Source organism: Pristiophorus japonicus, chromosome 11 (assembly GCF_044704955.1).
Source record: "Pristiophorus japonicus isolate sPriJap1 chromosome 11, sPriJap1.hap1, whole genome shotgun sequence".
Classification (NCBI taxonomy): Eukaryota; Metazoa; Chordata; class Chondrichthyes; family Pristiophoridae; genus Pristiophorus; species Pristiophorus japonicus.
This window is the reverse complement of record NC_091987.1, coordinates 74,870,953-74,888,648: the sequence shown is the minus strand read 5'-3', so window position 1 is coordinate 74,888,648 and position 17,696 is coordinate 74,870,953. Positions and strand designations below refer to the sequence as shown.

The 17,696-nt window shown below is 47.6% G+C and overlaps 1 protein-coding gene across 7 annotated transcripts in view; it reads right to left on the bottom strand.

The window, feature by feature from the left end:
• The window catches only part of LOC139276085 (syntaxin-binding protein 5-like), a 671,748-nt gene that overhangs the window by 86,952 nt on the left and 567,100 nt on the right, over window positions 1–17,696 (bottom strand). For 4 of the 7 annotated variants that reach the window (XM_070893547.1, XM_070893550.1, XM_070893549.1 and 1 more), the window contains one exon: window positions 13,310–13,381. In XM_070893547.1, coding sequence (XP_070749648.1) covers window positions 13,310–13,381 — 72 coding nt within the window. The remainder of the gene's footprint in view (window positions 1–13,309; window positions 13,382–17,696) is intronic. The other 3 variants (XM_070893548.1, XM_070893552.1, XM_070893554.1) reach the window with 1 other exon arrangement.

Here is a 17,696-nt window from a genome sequence, read left to right as displayed (position 1 = left end):
TCAGACTTTGCTGGAGAAATGGGATGCATTTACTTAGGTTATGAGGACACTGTTTTTCGGTAGAGTCCTCAATTTCTCTCTCTGTTGTTCCAGATTCCTTTAATGATCACTTGTAATCTGTTAATTCCCTTCACAGGGGACACTGGTATGACTTTGTTTTGAAGTAGTTTGTTGCAGCCATTATTGGTCTCAATCGAGACTCACTGTCGACTTATGGCATTTGTTAATGAATGTCGGCATATGCAACCTGACAACTTGGAGGCTGCGGTTCTGTAAACTTCCTGGCAAAAGCCGCTCCCTGTTTGTGATCAATCAGGGAGCGGCTTTTCCCAATCTTCCAGGCCAGGGAATTTCAAATGGCTACAAAGCTACTGAAATCAAGCTAGTGCTTAATATCTCAATATATTTTTGAATGGAAACCACTGTCATGATGAACAAAATAGGTAGCCGAATAACGGCAGAATGATTAGGGCAAGGTGCCAATTATATTGTATAAATAAAATTCAGTAGTTCTTCCAATGAAGTATCAGCTATAACTTGACTCTCATCCATTACAAATACACTAATGAAAGGATAAGTGACAAAACTGAATCAAAATTTAAATCTAAACTGCTACTTTCCTTTTCACATCTTTTGTACATTTACCTTTTAAATGAACAGATCATTTCAAATTTAAACTGTTTTTCTTCCAAACTTTGCACAACTTGATTTTCATTAAAATGTTAATATATATAAAACACATGTAGATTAAACTGCTATTTTCTCTTTGGCATTAGTGAAGAGCGGCTAATATGAGTAACTAAATTGTCTTTTGTTTTCCTGAATTAACTTTTAAGGTGAATAAAGCAAATAAATCAAACTTATTTTTGAATTCTCTTGAATTGTAGATAAAGTTGTCACCACCAGACTAAATTACAGCATTAACTGTAACAAAATAGTTCTGGCAGGTTCGTAAAATGTTTATAAGAATCATACAGCACAGAAAGAGGCCATTCGGCCCATCGTGCCTGTGGCGGTTCTTTGAAAGAGCTATCCAATTACTCCGACTCCTTTGCTTCTTCCCCATAGTCCTAAAATGTTTCCTTTTCAAGTAAATATTCAACTTCCTTTTGAAAGTTACTATTGAATCAGCCATTGATAATGTACCCTGTACTTTCATCTGTGTGATGATCTCATATCTATCCATAATTATTTAGTGATGGCCCCCAATGATGTTAACGTCAATATTTAAATTCAAGAATAAAACAATATGAAGCAATATTTGGAGGTTATGACTTCAGTGCATTCATGTAACAACTTGTATAACATGTTTAAAAATACATCAAGGCTGTAGCATGGTTTCTGAAGTGTTTGACATTAATTGTGCATAAAAATGCTGTTTTTGCTATTAAAGAAATAAAGGAAAAATCTTACATTAAATAGTGCCTTTTAATTTCTCAGTATGTCCCAAAACGCTTAACTGTAATCAATTATTAAAGATGAAATTACAGCGCATTTGGAAAGCAGTGACAGGATCGGTCCAAGTCAACATAGATTTATGAAAGGGAAATCATGCTTGACAAATCTTCTGGAATTTTTTGAGGATGTAACTAGTAGAGTGGACAAGGGAGAACCAATGGATGTGGTGTATTTGGTCTTTCAAAAGGCTTTTGACAAGGTCCCACACAAGAGATTGGTGTGCAAGATTAAAGCACATGGTATTGGGGATAATGTACTGACGTGGATAGAGAACTGGTTGGCAGACAGGAAGCAGAGATGAATGGGACCTTTTCGGAATGGCAGGCAGTGACTAGTGGGGTGCCGCAGGGCTCAGTACTGGGACCCCAGCTATTTACAATATACATTAATGATTTGGATGAAGGAATTGAGTGTAATAGCTCCAGGTTTGCAGATGACACTAAACTGGGTAGTGGTGTGAGCTGTGAGGAGGACGCTAAGAGGCTGCAGGGTGGCTTGGACAGGTTAGGTGAGTGGGCAAATGCATGGCAGATGCAGTATAATGTGGATAAATGTGAGGTTATCCACTTTGGGGGCAAAAACACGAAGGCAGAATATTATCTGAATGGTGGCAGATTAGGAAAAGGGGAGGTGCAACGAGATCTGGATATCATGGTACATCAGTCATTGAAAGTTGGCATACAGGTACAGCAGGCGGTGAAGAAGGCAAATGGTATGTTGGCCTTCATAGCTAGGGGTTTTGAGTATAGGAGCAAGGAGATCTTACTGCAGTTGTACAGGGCCTTGGTGAGGCCTCACCTGGAATATTGTGTTCAGTTTTGGTCTCCTAGTTTGAGGAAGGATGTTCTTGCTATTGAGGGAGTGCAGCGAAGGTTCACCAGACTGATTCCAGGGATGGCAGGACTGACATATGAGGAGAGACTGGAACAAATGGGTTTTTATTCACTGGAGTTTAGAAGGATGAGAGGGGATCTCATAGAAACATGTAACATTCTGACGGGAATGGACAGGTTAGATGCAGGAAGAATGTTCCCGATGTTGGGGAAGTCTAGAACCAGGGGACATAGTCTAAGGATAAGGGGTAAGCCACTTAGGACTGAGATGAGGAGAAACTTCTTCGCTCAGAGAATTGTTAACCTGTGGAATTCCCTACCGCAGAGAGTTGTTGATGCCAGTTCATTGGATATATTCAAGAGGGAGTTAGATATGGCCCTTATGGCTAAAGGGATCAAGTGGTATGGAGAGAAAGCAGGAAAAGGGGTACTGAGGTGAATGATCAGCCACGATCTTATTGAATGGTGGTGCAGGCTCGAAGGGCTGAATGGACTACTCCTGCACCTATTTTTCCATGTTTTAACCAATGAAGCACTTTTTGAAGTGTGGTCACTATTGTAATGTAGGCAACTGCAGCAGCCAATTTGTACACAGCAAGCTCTCACAAACACGTTTTTTTTGTGCCTCCTAATGCTCAAAAATGGCTTCCGAGATGCATGTGCACACTTGACGGCATATTGGTAAAGTCGTTTGTGCACGCACACCTCCTCCATTTCGGTTGCCCCGAAAAGTTCGTCACCATCCTCCGCTTGCTCCACGACGACATGCAGGCCGTGATCCTTACCAACGGATCCATCACAGACCCAATCCACGTCCGGACCGGGGTCAAACAGGGTTGCGTCATTGCCCCAACCCTCTTCTCAATCTTTCTCGCTGCCATGCTCCATCTCACAGTCAAAAAGCACCCCGCTGGAGTGCAACTAAACTACAAAACCAGTGGGAACCTGTTCAACTTGCGCCGTCTCCAGGCCAGATCCAAGACCACCGCAACCTCTGTTGTCGAGCTACAGTACGAGGACGACGCCTGCGTCTACACACATACGGAGGCCACACTACAGGATATAGTTGACTTATTTACTGAGGCGTACAAAACATGGGCCTTACGCTAAACATCCGTAAGACAAAGGTCCTCCACCAGCCTGTCCTCACCGCACAGCACTGTCCCCTCGTCATCAAGATCTATGGCGCGGCCCTGGACACCGTGAACCACTTCCCATATCTCGGGAGCCTCCTATGAACAAGAGCAGGCATCGACAATGAGATCCAACACTGCCTCCAGTGCGCCAGTGCAGCCTTCGGTCGCCTGAGGAAAAGAGTGTTTGAAGACCAGGCCCTCAAAACTGCCACCAAGCTCATGGTCTACAGGACTGTAGTAATACCTGCCCTCCTGTATGGCTTAGAGACATGGACCGTGTACAGTAGACATCCCAAGTTATTGGAGAACTATCACCAACGATGTCTCCGCAAGATCCTACAAATCCCCTGGGGGGACAGGCGCATCAACATCAGCGTCCTCATTCAGGCTAACATCCCCAGCATTGAAGCGCTGACCACACTCGATCAGCTCTGCTGGGCAGGCCACATAGTCCACATGCCAGACACGAGACTCCCAAAGCAAGTGCTCTACTCGGAGCTCCTTCATGGCAAACGAGCCAAAGGTGGGCAGTGGAAACGTTACAAGGACACCCTCAAAGCCTCCCTGATAAAGTGCAACATCCCCACTGACACCTAGGAGTCCCTGGCCCAAGACTGCCCTAAGTGAAGGAAGTGCATCCGAGAGGGTGCTGAGCACCTTGAGTCTCAATGCCAACAGCATGCAGAAATCAAGCACAGAGAGACAGCTTTTCTTCATTCCATCTTGCCAGAGACAAGCAGGCGGAGCAAGCACGGGGGTTTGCATGGATGGAAGGCTTCCCCATGGTGAAGGGTGCCTTTGATGACACTCACATTGCTTTCCGTGCGGTTCATCTGAACTTGGCCACTTTCATGAACCAAAAGGGATTCCACTCCCTCAATTTGCAATTGGTGTGCGGCCACAGGCAGCGCATCATGCAGGTGAATGCAGTAGTCATGATTCCTTCGCTCTGCAGCAGTCCTCTGTGCCACCTGTATTTGAACCATCACGGGAAGTCAAAGGCTGGCTACTGGGTGACAAGGGCTATCCACTCAGGACATGGCTCATGACTCTGGTCTGGAACCCATTGGCATCCTCAACTGACGATTTCACTGCCTGGACCACTCTGGAGGAGCCCTGCTGTATTCTGCTGAGTGGGTATCAACATCTGTGGTAGTATGCTGCACAACCAGGCAATTATGAGGGAACAGCCCTTGCCACCTCCTATCAGATGAGAAACAGAGGAGCAGGAGCACAAGGAGGAGGAAGTGCGAACAGAAAGAGGAAGGAAGGCTTAACGTAGACAGCCCCTTTTGGCCCGGGCTCTACACGATGAAATAATTAATGAGCGTTACCAGTAACCTGAATCACACCTTCCCGTTCACCAACAATCACATTGTCCGCTTTCTGACAACACAAATATAAAAGCCACCAGAAAATGTACATTACAATTCAAATTTATAAATTCAATGATGACATAAAGCATACAAAACTCGTGTGCATTCCTTTCATACCTTCTTTGCCTCTCCTTGTGGTCCTACGAAGTGCTTCCCCATCGGCTGCAGCATTTGTGGTGGAAGGCTACTGACCTCCAATTGAGGAGACAATGGATATTCATAACATCCATAGACATTCCCCTGTCCACTACTTTAGTCACCTTTTAAAAAAATTAAATCAGGTTTGTCAGGCATGACCTACCTTTCAAAAATCCATGCTGGCAGGATGTCCCACAGGGATGTGTGTTGGCCCTCACTATTCACAATATTTATTAATGGCTTAGATTATGGCATATAAAGTCATATATCCAAATTTGCCGATGACACAAAGATAGGCGGTATTGTAGGCAGTGTAGATGAAAGCTCAAAATTACAAAGGGATAGTGATAGGTTAAGTGAATGGGCAAAACTGTGGCAAATGGATTTCAGTATAAGTAAATGTGAGGTCATCCACTTTGGACCTAAAAAGGATAGAACAGAGTACTTTCTCAATTGTAAAAAGCTTACGGGCTGGATTTTCCAGTGCTTTGCGCTATGAGTTTCGCCCCGGAGCAGCATGAAAGGCAGTGTTAAGGTCTCCTGCATCCCGTCGCGATCCTCCCGTCCCGTTTTGCGGCGGTGCTGAGTAGCACTGCCAGGAAGAGCTGTGCCAGGTGTGCAATGCCTTTCGATGCGACACCGGCAGGAGTTTAGACTTTTGCCCGATCCATCCGCCCGGAAGTGCACCCGCAATGACCGCTTGGGAAATCAGTGCGGTAGGGCATAGCTGGCGGGGCAGAGGAAGTTAAAGTACTCCAAAGGTAAGTGCAAGTGTTTGTTCTTTTAATATTTTTAGCAATTTGTGTTGTGGTGGTGTGGGCAATGTTTTGGGAATATTTTTGTGTTTTTTTTTTTAAGGTTTCTACCCCCACCCCTCCAGGCCTCTCTTGGAGCATACATGGCCCGGCAGTTTAGTTTGTGAGTTTCCCATCCTTGCGCTACGAAAAGTGTACAACGCCTCTCTTCGCGCTGCGCCTTCTGACACAGGACCCAGATGCCGAAACTTCCTTAGCAAAGTGCAAACTATTCCCGGCTGGTAACTTTCCCGCCCCGCCTCTGTTTTCACTCTGAAAACCAAAAAGCTTAAAATACAGCCCAAAAACAGTGGAGGTCCAAAGAGACTTGGGGGTCCATGTACAAAGATCATTAAAATGTCATGAATAGTTACAGAAAATAATCAAAAAGGCTCCTGGAATGCTGGCCTTTATATCTAGAGGACTAGAATACAAGAGGGTAGAAGTTATGCTGCAGCTATACAAATTCCAGGTTAGACCCACCAGGAGCACTGTAAGCAGTTCTGGGCATCACACCTTAGGAAAGATATATTGGCCTTGGAGGGAGTGCAGCGTAGGTTTACCAGAATGATACCCGGACTTCAAGGGTCAAGTTACGAGGAGAGATTACACAAATTAGGGTTATATTCCCTAGAATTTAGAAGGTTAAGGGGTGATTTGATCGAAGTTTTCGATATTAAGGGGAACAGATAGGGCAGAGAGAGATAAACTATTTCTGCTGATTAGGGATTCTAGGATTAGGGGGCAAAGTCTAAAAATTAGAGCCAGATCTTTCAGGGGAGAAATTAGGAAACACTTTTACATACAAAGGGTGGTAGAAGTTTGGAACTCACTTCCCCAAATGGAAATTGATGCTAGATCAACTGCTAATTTTAAATCTTGAGACTGATAGTTGTTTGTTAACCAAAGGTATTAAGGGATATAGGGCAAAGGCCTATGGAATTAGGTCACAGATCAGCCATGATCTTCCCTGAATGGCGGAACAGGCTCGAGGGGCTGAATGGCCTATTCCTGTTCCTTTGTTCCTAAGTAGATGGCCTTTGGAAGGTTACCTTGAGCTCTCTAGGCCTAGAAGTCCTGGCTTCAAACTGCAGCACCTCAGCCTGGGCTGCAGCAGTATGGGCTGGCTGGCTGATAGGCATCAGCAAGGGCACTGGCAGAGTGGCAGAGGTGGGAACAAGAATGCTGTCATCCTGAGAGGGAAAAGCAGGTTCATGCTCTTTGAAGCCACTGCCACTTACCTGGGGTGGTGCCTCAGCGTTCCTACTGGAGAGCAGATTGATCAACTACTGTGATGCCCTAGAACCCTTTTGAACAGTTGCATCAAGAGCCATGATGACAGCAATCTGAGCTTGCAAGGCAGCAGTCTGAGCTTCCACTGCAGCACTCAGACCTTTGACATCAGCTGTGACATCAGCCATCAGACAATGCATCAAGGTGGATTCCACAGGTGTGCTGATGCAGGTGTCCCCCATTCCATGTTGGAAAGGATTGGCTCCAAGGTCTGCACAAAGCCCTGTGCCAAGTTGCTGCTGGACTCCAACATTCTCCTTGACACTTAGCGCAAGGTTGTCTGGCAGGCATTCCAGTGCAACAAGAATTTGGTTATGTACATCCATCAGCCTTCTTCTGTAGCCTGGCACACCGCATTAGAGTTCTAATCTGAATCCTCTGCAGCAGAACTAGTGTGCGACCTCGTCCTCTGGTGAAGTGGCACCTACACTATCCATTCACCTGCCCTGGCTCTTGCAAACTTGTGCCCGGTGTCTCAACATGGGCAGGTCCCTCCTCTATTCTTGTCTCTAAAGTATATGCAGTGTCAGTAGTGTCTGGCGAGATGCCTTGCCGAATTGTGTGAAATTCAACGTTTTCACCCCAGGAGTGAAGGGGAGTGGTAAATGAGGCGCTAATGGCCTCAGCTGAGCACTGCAGGGGCGCTATTCACAGCCACTTCCCCCTTCCCTTTTATAGGGGGCACTGGGGAAAATTGTGATTTTAGTGCCCAAAAAAAAAACCAAAAAAAGAAAAACACAAAAAAAACAAAAAAAAGGGGGGAAAAAAAAAAGGGCATTGTAAATGTCTGGAGTGTCACCCAGGTCGGGTGGCACCGTTTAATGTTTTATGTTTTGCAGGTGAACTCCAAAAAGAGTTTCACAGCCACTTACCCAATTTCAGTTGCGTTCCATTCAGCAATCAGTCTTCAATCCTTGACTCCAGCTCGATCTGGCTCTTAAAGGGGAGGTTATTTGAACCTGCTGCTGCTCATTTTCAGCATTGCTGAACTTTCGTCACTGATCTCTGGACCTGAGGAAGCATGTGAAATGGCTGCTGTTAATCCCCCTTCAAGGGAGAGGACCACAAGATTCAACAATGTGGCTCTGGAGGCATTGGTAGGGGCAATGGAGACCAGGAGGGAGTCCCTGTTTCCTGCAGCGGGAAGGAGGCCATCTCCGTAGGTTTTTTGGGCCATGTGGCAAGAGGTGGCCCAGGAGATGTCGGCCAGCACAGTGGAGCAGAGAAGCCGCACCCAGTGCCGCAAAAAATTCAACGACCTATGTCAGGTGGTGAAGGTGAGTACAACCTTCCACAGCTCCTCCATACCAGCCTCTCAACCTCTGTCTGTGCACATTGTGCAAAGCACCACTTCCACACCACTCAACCACCAAGCCTCTGCAGATACTCACACTCACATTCTCATCTCACACCTTGCCTACATTCACAGCTTTTCAACCATGGCAGGCATATCTTCCACATACATACCCCTGGACTCTTACTCACACGAGTTCCTTTCTTTTGCAGGCCAAGATGACACATAACAGACAAGAGCTGCAGAGCATTTGAGGAGGGGAACCTGAACTGCGGTCGCTGTCTGACCTTGAGGTGGTGGGCGCAGTGGCTGGTGGGGACGTCGACCCCTCTGGGGGCAACAATGGTATCTTTATCCCTAGCACATCTCCCCACACCAGAAGACTTTATCACTTTCCAGCTCCTGATACTGTCTGCATTCCTTGCTCCATTCCTGCCCCACTGCTCTCACCTTAATGCAAGTCTTATGCTTTCAGATAACCAGGCAGAAGCTGTCGGTCGCGGACCTGAGCTTCCCCCCCCCCCCCCCCCCCCCCCCCACAAAGACGTTCTGGAGGGAGAGGAAGAGGAGGAAGAACAGGAGGAGGAGCTGAGCATTGCGTCATTGCTTCTCTCACACACAGGCACCAGCTCAGATACTGGCACTAGACATTCCTTAGAGGTTAGGGTAGTAGAGGAGTCTGCACTGGGTGATACACTGGGGCCTAGCAGGCTGCAGCGAGGCCAAGGTGTCAGGGAACCTCGGGAGCCATCCCGCCGGAGAGCGGCTTCGTGTGCGAGTTCTGCTCCACAGGACTCCAATGAGGACCTCGATGGGGAGGCATTCACACAAAGGGTGATGGCCATGCACTCATAGGTGCAATGGCAAGGGTGCCCGAGAGCCCCTCAGCAGTGGTAAGTGAGCTCTGCGCACACCACGGAGCCTATCATTGCCAGTCTGCAGACGATGGCGGACTCCCGGAGAGACCGTGCAGATCCAGACCTCAAGACAGTGTCATGGGCGATGTGGCAGCTTCCATTGCAGCACAGGCAGAAGCAACTAACATCTGAGTTCTGTATTGCAGACAATGGTTGGTGGCATGGAAGCTCAGACTGCTCTCATGCAGACTCAGCTTGATGCCTTGCAACGTCTTGGTGCTGTCATGCAGTCAGTGAGTGCTGGCATCGAGTCTCAGACTGCTCTTACGCAGTCTCAGCTTGATGCCACGCATGGTCTGACTGGTGTCATGCAGGCAGTGACTGCTGGCATCCAGTCTCAGACTGCTCTCATGCAATCTCAGCTGGATGCCATGCGTGCACTGACTGCTGCCATCGCCGCTGGGTCCACCACAGTCCACAGGGGATCTCACGGTGTCACAGCAGCCCACCAAACTGTGCTCCAGCAGATTTATGGGGATGCTGAGGTGTTGCCCCTGGGTTAGTGGAGCAGGAACCTGCTGTCCTCTCTCAGGATGACAGTATTACTGAACCCACCACTGCCACTCCGCCATTGCACTGGACGCTGGCCATCACCCAGCCAGCCCAGACTGCCGTCACCCAACCTGAGGTGGTGCAGCCTACAGATGGGCCTTCCAGGCCCAAAGCTGTTCGAGGGCGCCCTGCAAGGCCACCTGTAGTCTATGGCCCTGACACACCGCAGCCTTACACCAGCCGTGCTGCAGCCACAGGGGACACACTGCGAAGCAGCACTAGATTAGTTAAAGCAAAGAGGGGATATAAGGAAATGCACAAGGATGATTAACATTATGAAAGCATTTATTGGTGTGATATAAATTTGGATTGCAATTTTAATCTTTGCTGTTGTCGTTCATTTCAGTTTTGGGGCTTTGGTATGGAAGAGAAAATGGATGTGGTGATGGGGATGTCCAGAGGAACCAGGAAGTGGGATGGAATTCACTGGAACCAAACTCGGATGAGACGGTCGTGGACCTCCCTTGCAGAATCGCGATGGACTCGTTGCCTCCTCTGTCGCTGTTGTCGCTGCGCCTGCTCCTCCTCCTCCTCCTCAGGTGCGGCTATGCCTGGTGGCAATGGCTGTGCTCTCATGATGGTGAGGTTGTGCAGCATGCAGCAGACGACGAAGATGACGAATAGGGACACCCGCTCAGGTGAGTACTGGAGGACTCCTCCAGAGCAGTTAAGGCAGCAGAACCGTTGTTTCAGCACTCCAATGGTCTGCTCAATGATGTTCCGAGTGACGGCTTGGCTCTCACTGTATGAGTGTTAGGCACGAGTGTTGGGGTTGTGGAGGGGAGTGATGAGCCGGGTGGAAGATAGCCCTTGTCTCCGAGTAGCTTGATGTGGTGGCTGGAATAGAGCTGGCACATCGGTCTGGCGCAGGATGAAGGCATCGTGGGAGTGGTCATTCACGGTGAGGATTCTGCGTGTGTGGTTGCACAGCAGCTGCACATTCAGTGAATGGAAGCATTTGCAGTTACGGAATACCTGAGGATCGTGATGCGGTGCCCGCAAAATGATGTGGGTGCTGTCAATGACATCCTGTACCATGGAGAAGCTCGCTAACCTGTCGAACCCACACGCACTTTGGTGCTGCTTCTCTCTGGTCACGGGGAAGGAAATGTAGTCCCTCCTCCTTCTGTACAGAGCAACTGTAACCTCGCAGATGGAGCAATGGACGGCAAACTGGGAGATGTTGGAGATGTCTCCTGTCGCTCCCTGGAAGTACCCACTGGCGTAGAAATTGAGCGCGATGGTGACCTTGACTGCCACAGAGAGCCGTCCTCACCCTGGTCTGAGGCTCGAGGTCTGGTTGCAGCAGAGGCAGAGCTTTGTGACCACATCCTTGCTGAAGTGCAGCCTTTGACCACACTGTTCCTCAGTGAAATTGCTGCCAGAATACCCTGGGAGGGTATGGTCTCCTCTTGCCAGCCCTGTTGGGTTTTCCCCCTCTGGCCACATTTTGTTGCCTTTCTCCCTGTGCTTCTTCCTGTGCCTCTCCCTGTCTTGCTCCATGACCTTCTCTCCGCCTTTGTCTTTGCCTCAGCAGCCTCCGATGGTAACGGAGTTCGAGTGCCAACACAGCCCCCCATGAAACAAGATAAATGTTGTGATTTCAAATCTGCCTGAATGATACAGGGGAATAGTTAGTAGCCAGAACAGTCTTTGAAGTCAAAATCGCTGCAATCTGTCCATCAGCCACTCTCCCTATGTGTCAGCAACCTGCAATAAGTAATGGCCGACAACATTTTTTTCTCAAGATGGAGTCTTTAAATAGCGCTGCTCCAGCCAACTCCCGACTCCAACTCGACAGCTGAAGTGGTCATTGTCACCGCCAGGCGGTAAGTGAGAATGCGTGGCTGAATTTCACTTCCGGGGTGGTAACGGGGCGCTGCGCACAGCGATGACACCATCATCGCCACATGCAGCCAAGCAGGACCCTTCCGGCAGGAGTAAGGCACTGCAACTTCCGCCAATTCCGCGGGAGGGCACTGTTCTTGTTTTGCCTGGGCGAAAAAACTTTTGTATCCCGTTAGCGCCTCAACGGCAGGCACACAAGAGGCCACATTCGGCCCCTAGATGTTTTCTGTTTCTGGTTAACATATTGTATAACTCTGACTAACTGACTGGTGTTATCCTTTTTCCTCTCCACAGCATTTGACACAGTTGATCGTGCCATCCTTCTCCATTACCTCTTCTTTACTGGCCTTATATGGTTCCACTATTACCAGTCTGATTGTATTCAGAGAACTTCTATCAATAACCTTTTCCCACCCTGCACTGTCACTTTGAAGTCCTCAAGGATATATCTGTGGCAACATTCTCACTAAGCTGTCCGGAGGACCCGTGCAGGCCGATCACCGGCTTTTCAAATCGGACATTTCGCGTATGCGTGAAATTTTGAACGGGCCCAAACAATTATGGGGAATATTGATCCTTGGTCCACTTCTCTTTCTCATCTACATGCTGCCCTTTGTTGTGATCAATATATATATATTGATCACACCTAGATCTACCTTTCCATCAGTTCTCTCAAACCCATAACCACCTCTGCTGGTCTGCCATCAAGTCATGAATAAGTCACAACTTTCTTCAATGGAAAAAAACAGATTGAAGTTTGAGTTCTCGACTCCCAACATAAACTGAGCAGTATTCTACAGTAATTGTTTATATGTGGCATAAGCAACAATGTAACCCATCAAGATAAAAGGTTTGGACACCCTTTCTATAAACAGTCTTCCACAAAACACTGAAAACAGCAGTAAGTCCTGAAGTGCAATAGCAATTACCTTTTACTTCGAGGAAAAGTCACACTTCAGCAATGTTAACACTTCCCAAAGACTACAAATGGCCAAGAAATATATCTGGGGCGACTTTAAGCATACTTCACTTGGTGAAAACTGGAGGTGCGGGGAAGGGGTGGTGGGCGTGCAGTTAAACTTGATCTGGTGATTTACCCGCTGACTTCCTTCCATGATCCAGCCGTCTTCTAGTTTGACCTGCTCTGAGCAGATAGCAATGAGATTCGTCTTAAGCCGGTGGAGTCCTTTAAATATGCAGATTGACATCCTATGACGTTATTGGGCCAACTTCAATTTTAACTGTGGCTCGAGTAGAGATGATGTTTTGGCATTACCGCCAGGAGAAGGCAGTAGTAAAAGGTACCAGGACGAGAAGTGCGCAAACAGGGTAAGTTTTTAAAAACTTTCCTGTGGGAACAGGAGGAGCAGGAGTGCTCCTTTGGGCACCACAAAGATAGTTTGAGCCTTGCATGCCGTCAGCTTCCTCTTCCTTCATGTGATATCTTCTCTCACCTTGACTTACCTTTTTGCTGGCCACCAATCGTCTCCCACCTGAAATTCCGCCCCTGCCCACCAGCCAGCTGCCACTTTCCACCTGTTTTGGGTGGCAGCTGACTGGCAGCATGCAGATAAGTCTGGGACTTAAATGTGAATTTAACCATACAGCACAGTAACATTAGCGTTAATTAATTCAATCAAAACAAGTAATGATGTACAAAAACCGATTACCTTTACCTGAGGTGGGTGATTTGCAGCGCTCAATCTCCAGTGATACAGGGCTATCCACAAGTTCAGTCAAGCCTGGAAAGAGGAATAAATAAATGATCATGCTGCTGGATATGATTAAAGAAAAACATTTTAATACCGTTAGCAATATTAATAAATGATTAGGGGATTCTGAAACAATAATTCCAACAGAATAAGGACTTATTGATAAGGTTGTGCATTGTTATAAATATAAATATTAGATAGACATACGCCAAGATTTTATGATCTGAGCCAGAATTTTCAAAACTTTGTTCATGTTGCCTTTTCACTTTAATTCTGGCAAGAAACACATGATTGTCCAAACAAATTGTCCATCTCCAGAGTAATTCAGATAAATGAAAGTTTAATATTTTTAATTCCACTGTAACTACCTGTACAGGCAAGAGTTGATTTTTTTTTTGGCTGGTTTACTGATACAAAAACTGGAATGGTCATGACCTGAGACATAATGAATGGGCAACATTGAGTTCTGTACTTTAGCAACAATTTATTGTTTGGATTAGAAGCTGCTGCAGAAACATTTCCGAACCTTTGCTCAGGAAATTAAATGGATTGGGTAGAAGCTACAATAGAGCCGATTATATACTTTCTTTGGAAAGAATAGACTTGAAGAGCTGCACAGCTATTTCTAATTCCATACTGTTGATGTCCTAATTAAGTGCTTTAACAGTTTTAGTGAAACTGGATACTACATGAATTTAACTGGCATTTGTGGCAGTGATGATCAGTGCCAATTGACTCCAGAAGAGGCTCATGTATGACAAATTTGCTGGAGTTCTTTGAGGAAGTAACGAACAGGGTGGATAAGGGGGAACCAGTGGATGCGGTGTATTTGGATTTCCAGAAGGCATTCGATAAGGTGCCACATAAAAGATTACTGCACAAGATGAAAGCTCATAGGGTTGGAGGTAATATATTAGCATGGATAGAGGATTGGTCAGCTAACAGAAAACAGAGTTGGGATAAATGGGTCATTTTCCAGTTGGCAAACAGTGATTAGTGGGGTGCTGCAGGGATCGGTGCTCGGTCGTCAACTATTTACAATCTATATTAATTACTTGGATAAGGGACCGAGTGTAATATAGCCAAGTTTGCTGATGATACAAAGATGGGTGGGAAAGCAAATTGTGAGGAGGACACAAAAAATCTGCAAAGGGATAGAGACAGGCTAAGTGAGTGGGTAAACATTTGGCAGATGGAGTTTAATGTGGGAAAATGTGAGGTTATCCACTTTGGCAGAAATAATAGAAAAGCAAATTATAATTTAAATGGAGAAAAATTGCAAACCCACCTGTCGGTTACGCCGAACCAACCCCCTTCCCAGAATCTAAGCCTAGATAATGGAAACCCTTCTAACTAAACCCCTCTCCTGGTTTGGTCAGAACCCACACTTAGAAGGCTCCTCACACACACATGTGTTAGCCTGCGCCTTGGACATTTGCAGTTCCTCAGCAGCTAAACACACTGGCGGTCTCGGTGATTTCCAGAGGTGTATGCTGGATATAATTACCAGCCCTTGTCATTGATTCCCGAGTCCGTTCGACTCTGAAGACAAAACTGTGCCTAACAGGGCATGCGATGAGGCCTAGAGAGCTACGTTCAGGTGGTACAGCGAGGCATTCACTTCGCAGTAGCCACGCAGGGAACCCCATTCCAGATGGTAGAGTTAAAGTAAGCCACTGAATCCCCCAAAGTTCAGCATCTTTATACCCCATATAATACACAAAACTGGCTGGGCAATTCCTGGTTACCATGATCACAGAGATGCAAGTTGGTCTTCCGGGAGACGTCTCTGTCCTGGATTTGTCATCTTGACGAAAACAATGGTAGGCCATTCTGTAGATGAGCAGTTCTCGAAGTGCTAACTGTTTGTTGAGTTCTTGACTGCTCCTTCATTGAAAGAGTCCAGAGGTGTTACTTTTGGCTTGCAAACCTCACTGTCCATCCAGACTTCCTGGCCCCATGGACAAAAGGTGTTTTTCCACAAATCACACAAAGTTCGAAATGAAAAGGCCCCTGCCTTTCATGACGTCAGTGTTGAGACTGGTCCCATGGCAACCCAAAAGACAGACAGCTCCTGCTTTAAGTCCTTTTTAAAGTCCAAATGTTCAAACTCCATTTTGAAACGCAGCCCGTGTGCATTTCCATTATTAAAGGGTACAGATCCATTTTAAAAGTCCAAAAATCTTTCCGGCCCATACACACACTGATGTTGGCACTGGCCAAATCCTACAATAGGCCCAACCTACTCAACCTATCCTCATAAGTCAACCCCACACCTCCGGAATCAACTTAGTGAACCTTCTCTGAGCAGCCTCCAATGCAAGTATATCCTTCCTTAAATACGGAGATCAAAATTGTAAGCAGTACTCCAGGTGTGACCTTACCAATACCCTGTACAGTTGTAGCAGGACTTCTCTGCTTTTATACTCTATCCCCCTTGCAATAAAGGCCAACATTCTATTTGCCTTCCTGATTACTTGCTGTACCTGCCTACTAACTTTTTGTGTATTATGTACAAGAAACCCCAGGTCTCTCTGTACTGCAGCACTTATTTAGTCTAAGGTTTTTAAGCTAGTGTCCACAATCACCTACTCTTTAAGCCGTAAGCGAGAGGAGTAGGAGTTGTCATTTTGAGAGTGTAATAAAAGGAATCGATCTTTGACCAACCTGAACCGTTTTGTTTTGTCTGAGTCAATTATAATCTATCCATAGTAACTCCTTGTGTCCGAACTTGGGGGTTGTGGGGCTTGTGGGGTTCTCGGCATAATTCGGAAGACCAACTGGGTGGCATCTGCTCACGACCAGGGACCAGGCCATGCTCCTCCTTGCTGCAGCCAGCCAGAGACCTCTCCACCTCACCAGACATGCCCTGCCCATCCAAGCGTCTCTCACCTTCTAGCTCCTTACTCAGCCTGAGCCCACCTGCCAGCACCTTTCAACTCTTCAGATGCGGCCTCAGTCCTGAGCCTCATACTTACTGGTAGTTGCTTTTGCCCCAGAACCACCGTTCACAGATCCACTGTGCAATGCCACGCAGGATGAAATGCAGATATGCACACTTCCCTATATTACTCGCGAGTACCCTACTGCAGACACATGTGGCAGCTCATCATCATCATAGGCAGTCCCTCGAAATGAGGATGACTTGCTTCCACGCCAAAAAAAGGATGAGTTCACAGGTGTTTTGAATGAAGAACCCGACTACATCCTCAAGGGTGGAAGATGCCTGTGCGTACCAGCCAAGACAACTGGAAACCTGTTCTGCTGCGCAGACCTAGTGCGCACACATATCGCAGTGTGGGCTGGCCCGTGCTGCCCCTGACCCCAAACTCACACCTCCCCTGGGCCCCGATCACATCCCTCCACAGTCTCTCACAGTTCCTTCGCCCCGATTTTGCCGCTCCTGCTGCACCTACCCACGCTCCAATCACTGACCTGGACCTTACTGACATCACTCTTTGCTGCTGTTGCCCTCCTGCACCAGCTCGTGCTGTACCTTGAAGTGGCATGCCTCCACGCTGCTCCCGGGCCTCCACGCTGCCCATGGCCGCCGCTCGCAGCTCCTTTTATGGCCCCGACCTGCTGCTGATGGTTTCTTGCAGGTCGAGGCCTTAACACAGCCACTAACAACATTTTGCTTTTGTCATTGTAAGTCAAACTAGTGCACAATATGCGCTAGCTGCGCCATCGGAGAGAGGGCCTGACTGATGTGGAGGAACGAGTGTCCGCCCTCATGGGCATTGCAGTCGTGGCGGTGGAGGGTGGGGAGGAAGGGCCCCTGCTTGACAGTGGCGGTATGTGAATGAGATGGGCATTTTGTGCGAGTCCCCTTAGCCTTGATAACCAAAATAATGTTTCCCCAATCGTTCCTGCCCCCGCCCCAGCTGACAACCGCACTTCTGTTGCTTTGTGCTTACAGGTGATGAGCCAGAAGAGTGCCAGCCTGCCCGTCAGCCGACATCTTCAGACGATGGGGAAGATGAGGAGGAGATGGAGAGCAGTGTGCCGGGACAGGGCGAAATGTCCACATGTGCATCTAGTGGGGAGAGCACCTCGGTGGAAGAGGACATCTTCCCGGGGCTGGCTGAACCGGCGGCTCCTGGCCCCAGTGGCCTGCAGCAACGCCCAGCAGAAGGGGAAGCTCGGGGGCCAGCTCTCCAGCGGGTAAGTCGGCCCCATGAGTCCCTCTCACAGACAGGCAGATGAGGAGCTGGACTTGGAGGCTATGTCCAGGAAGTCAATGGAGTTGCATGCAAGCTCAAGGGTGCATTGGTGAGGATCCCACAGAGCGTGGATGCACTTGCGTTGAATGTGGCGGAAGCTGCCTCAACCTTGGCACTTGCTT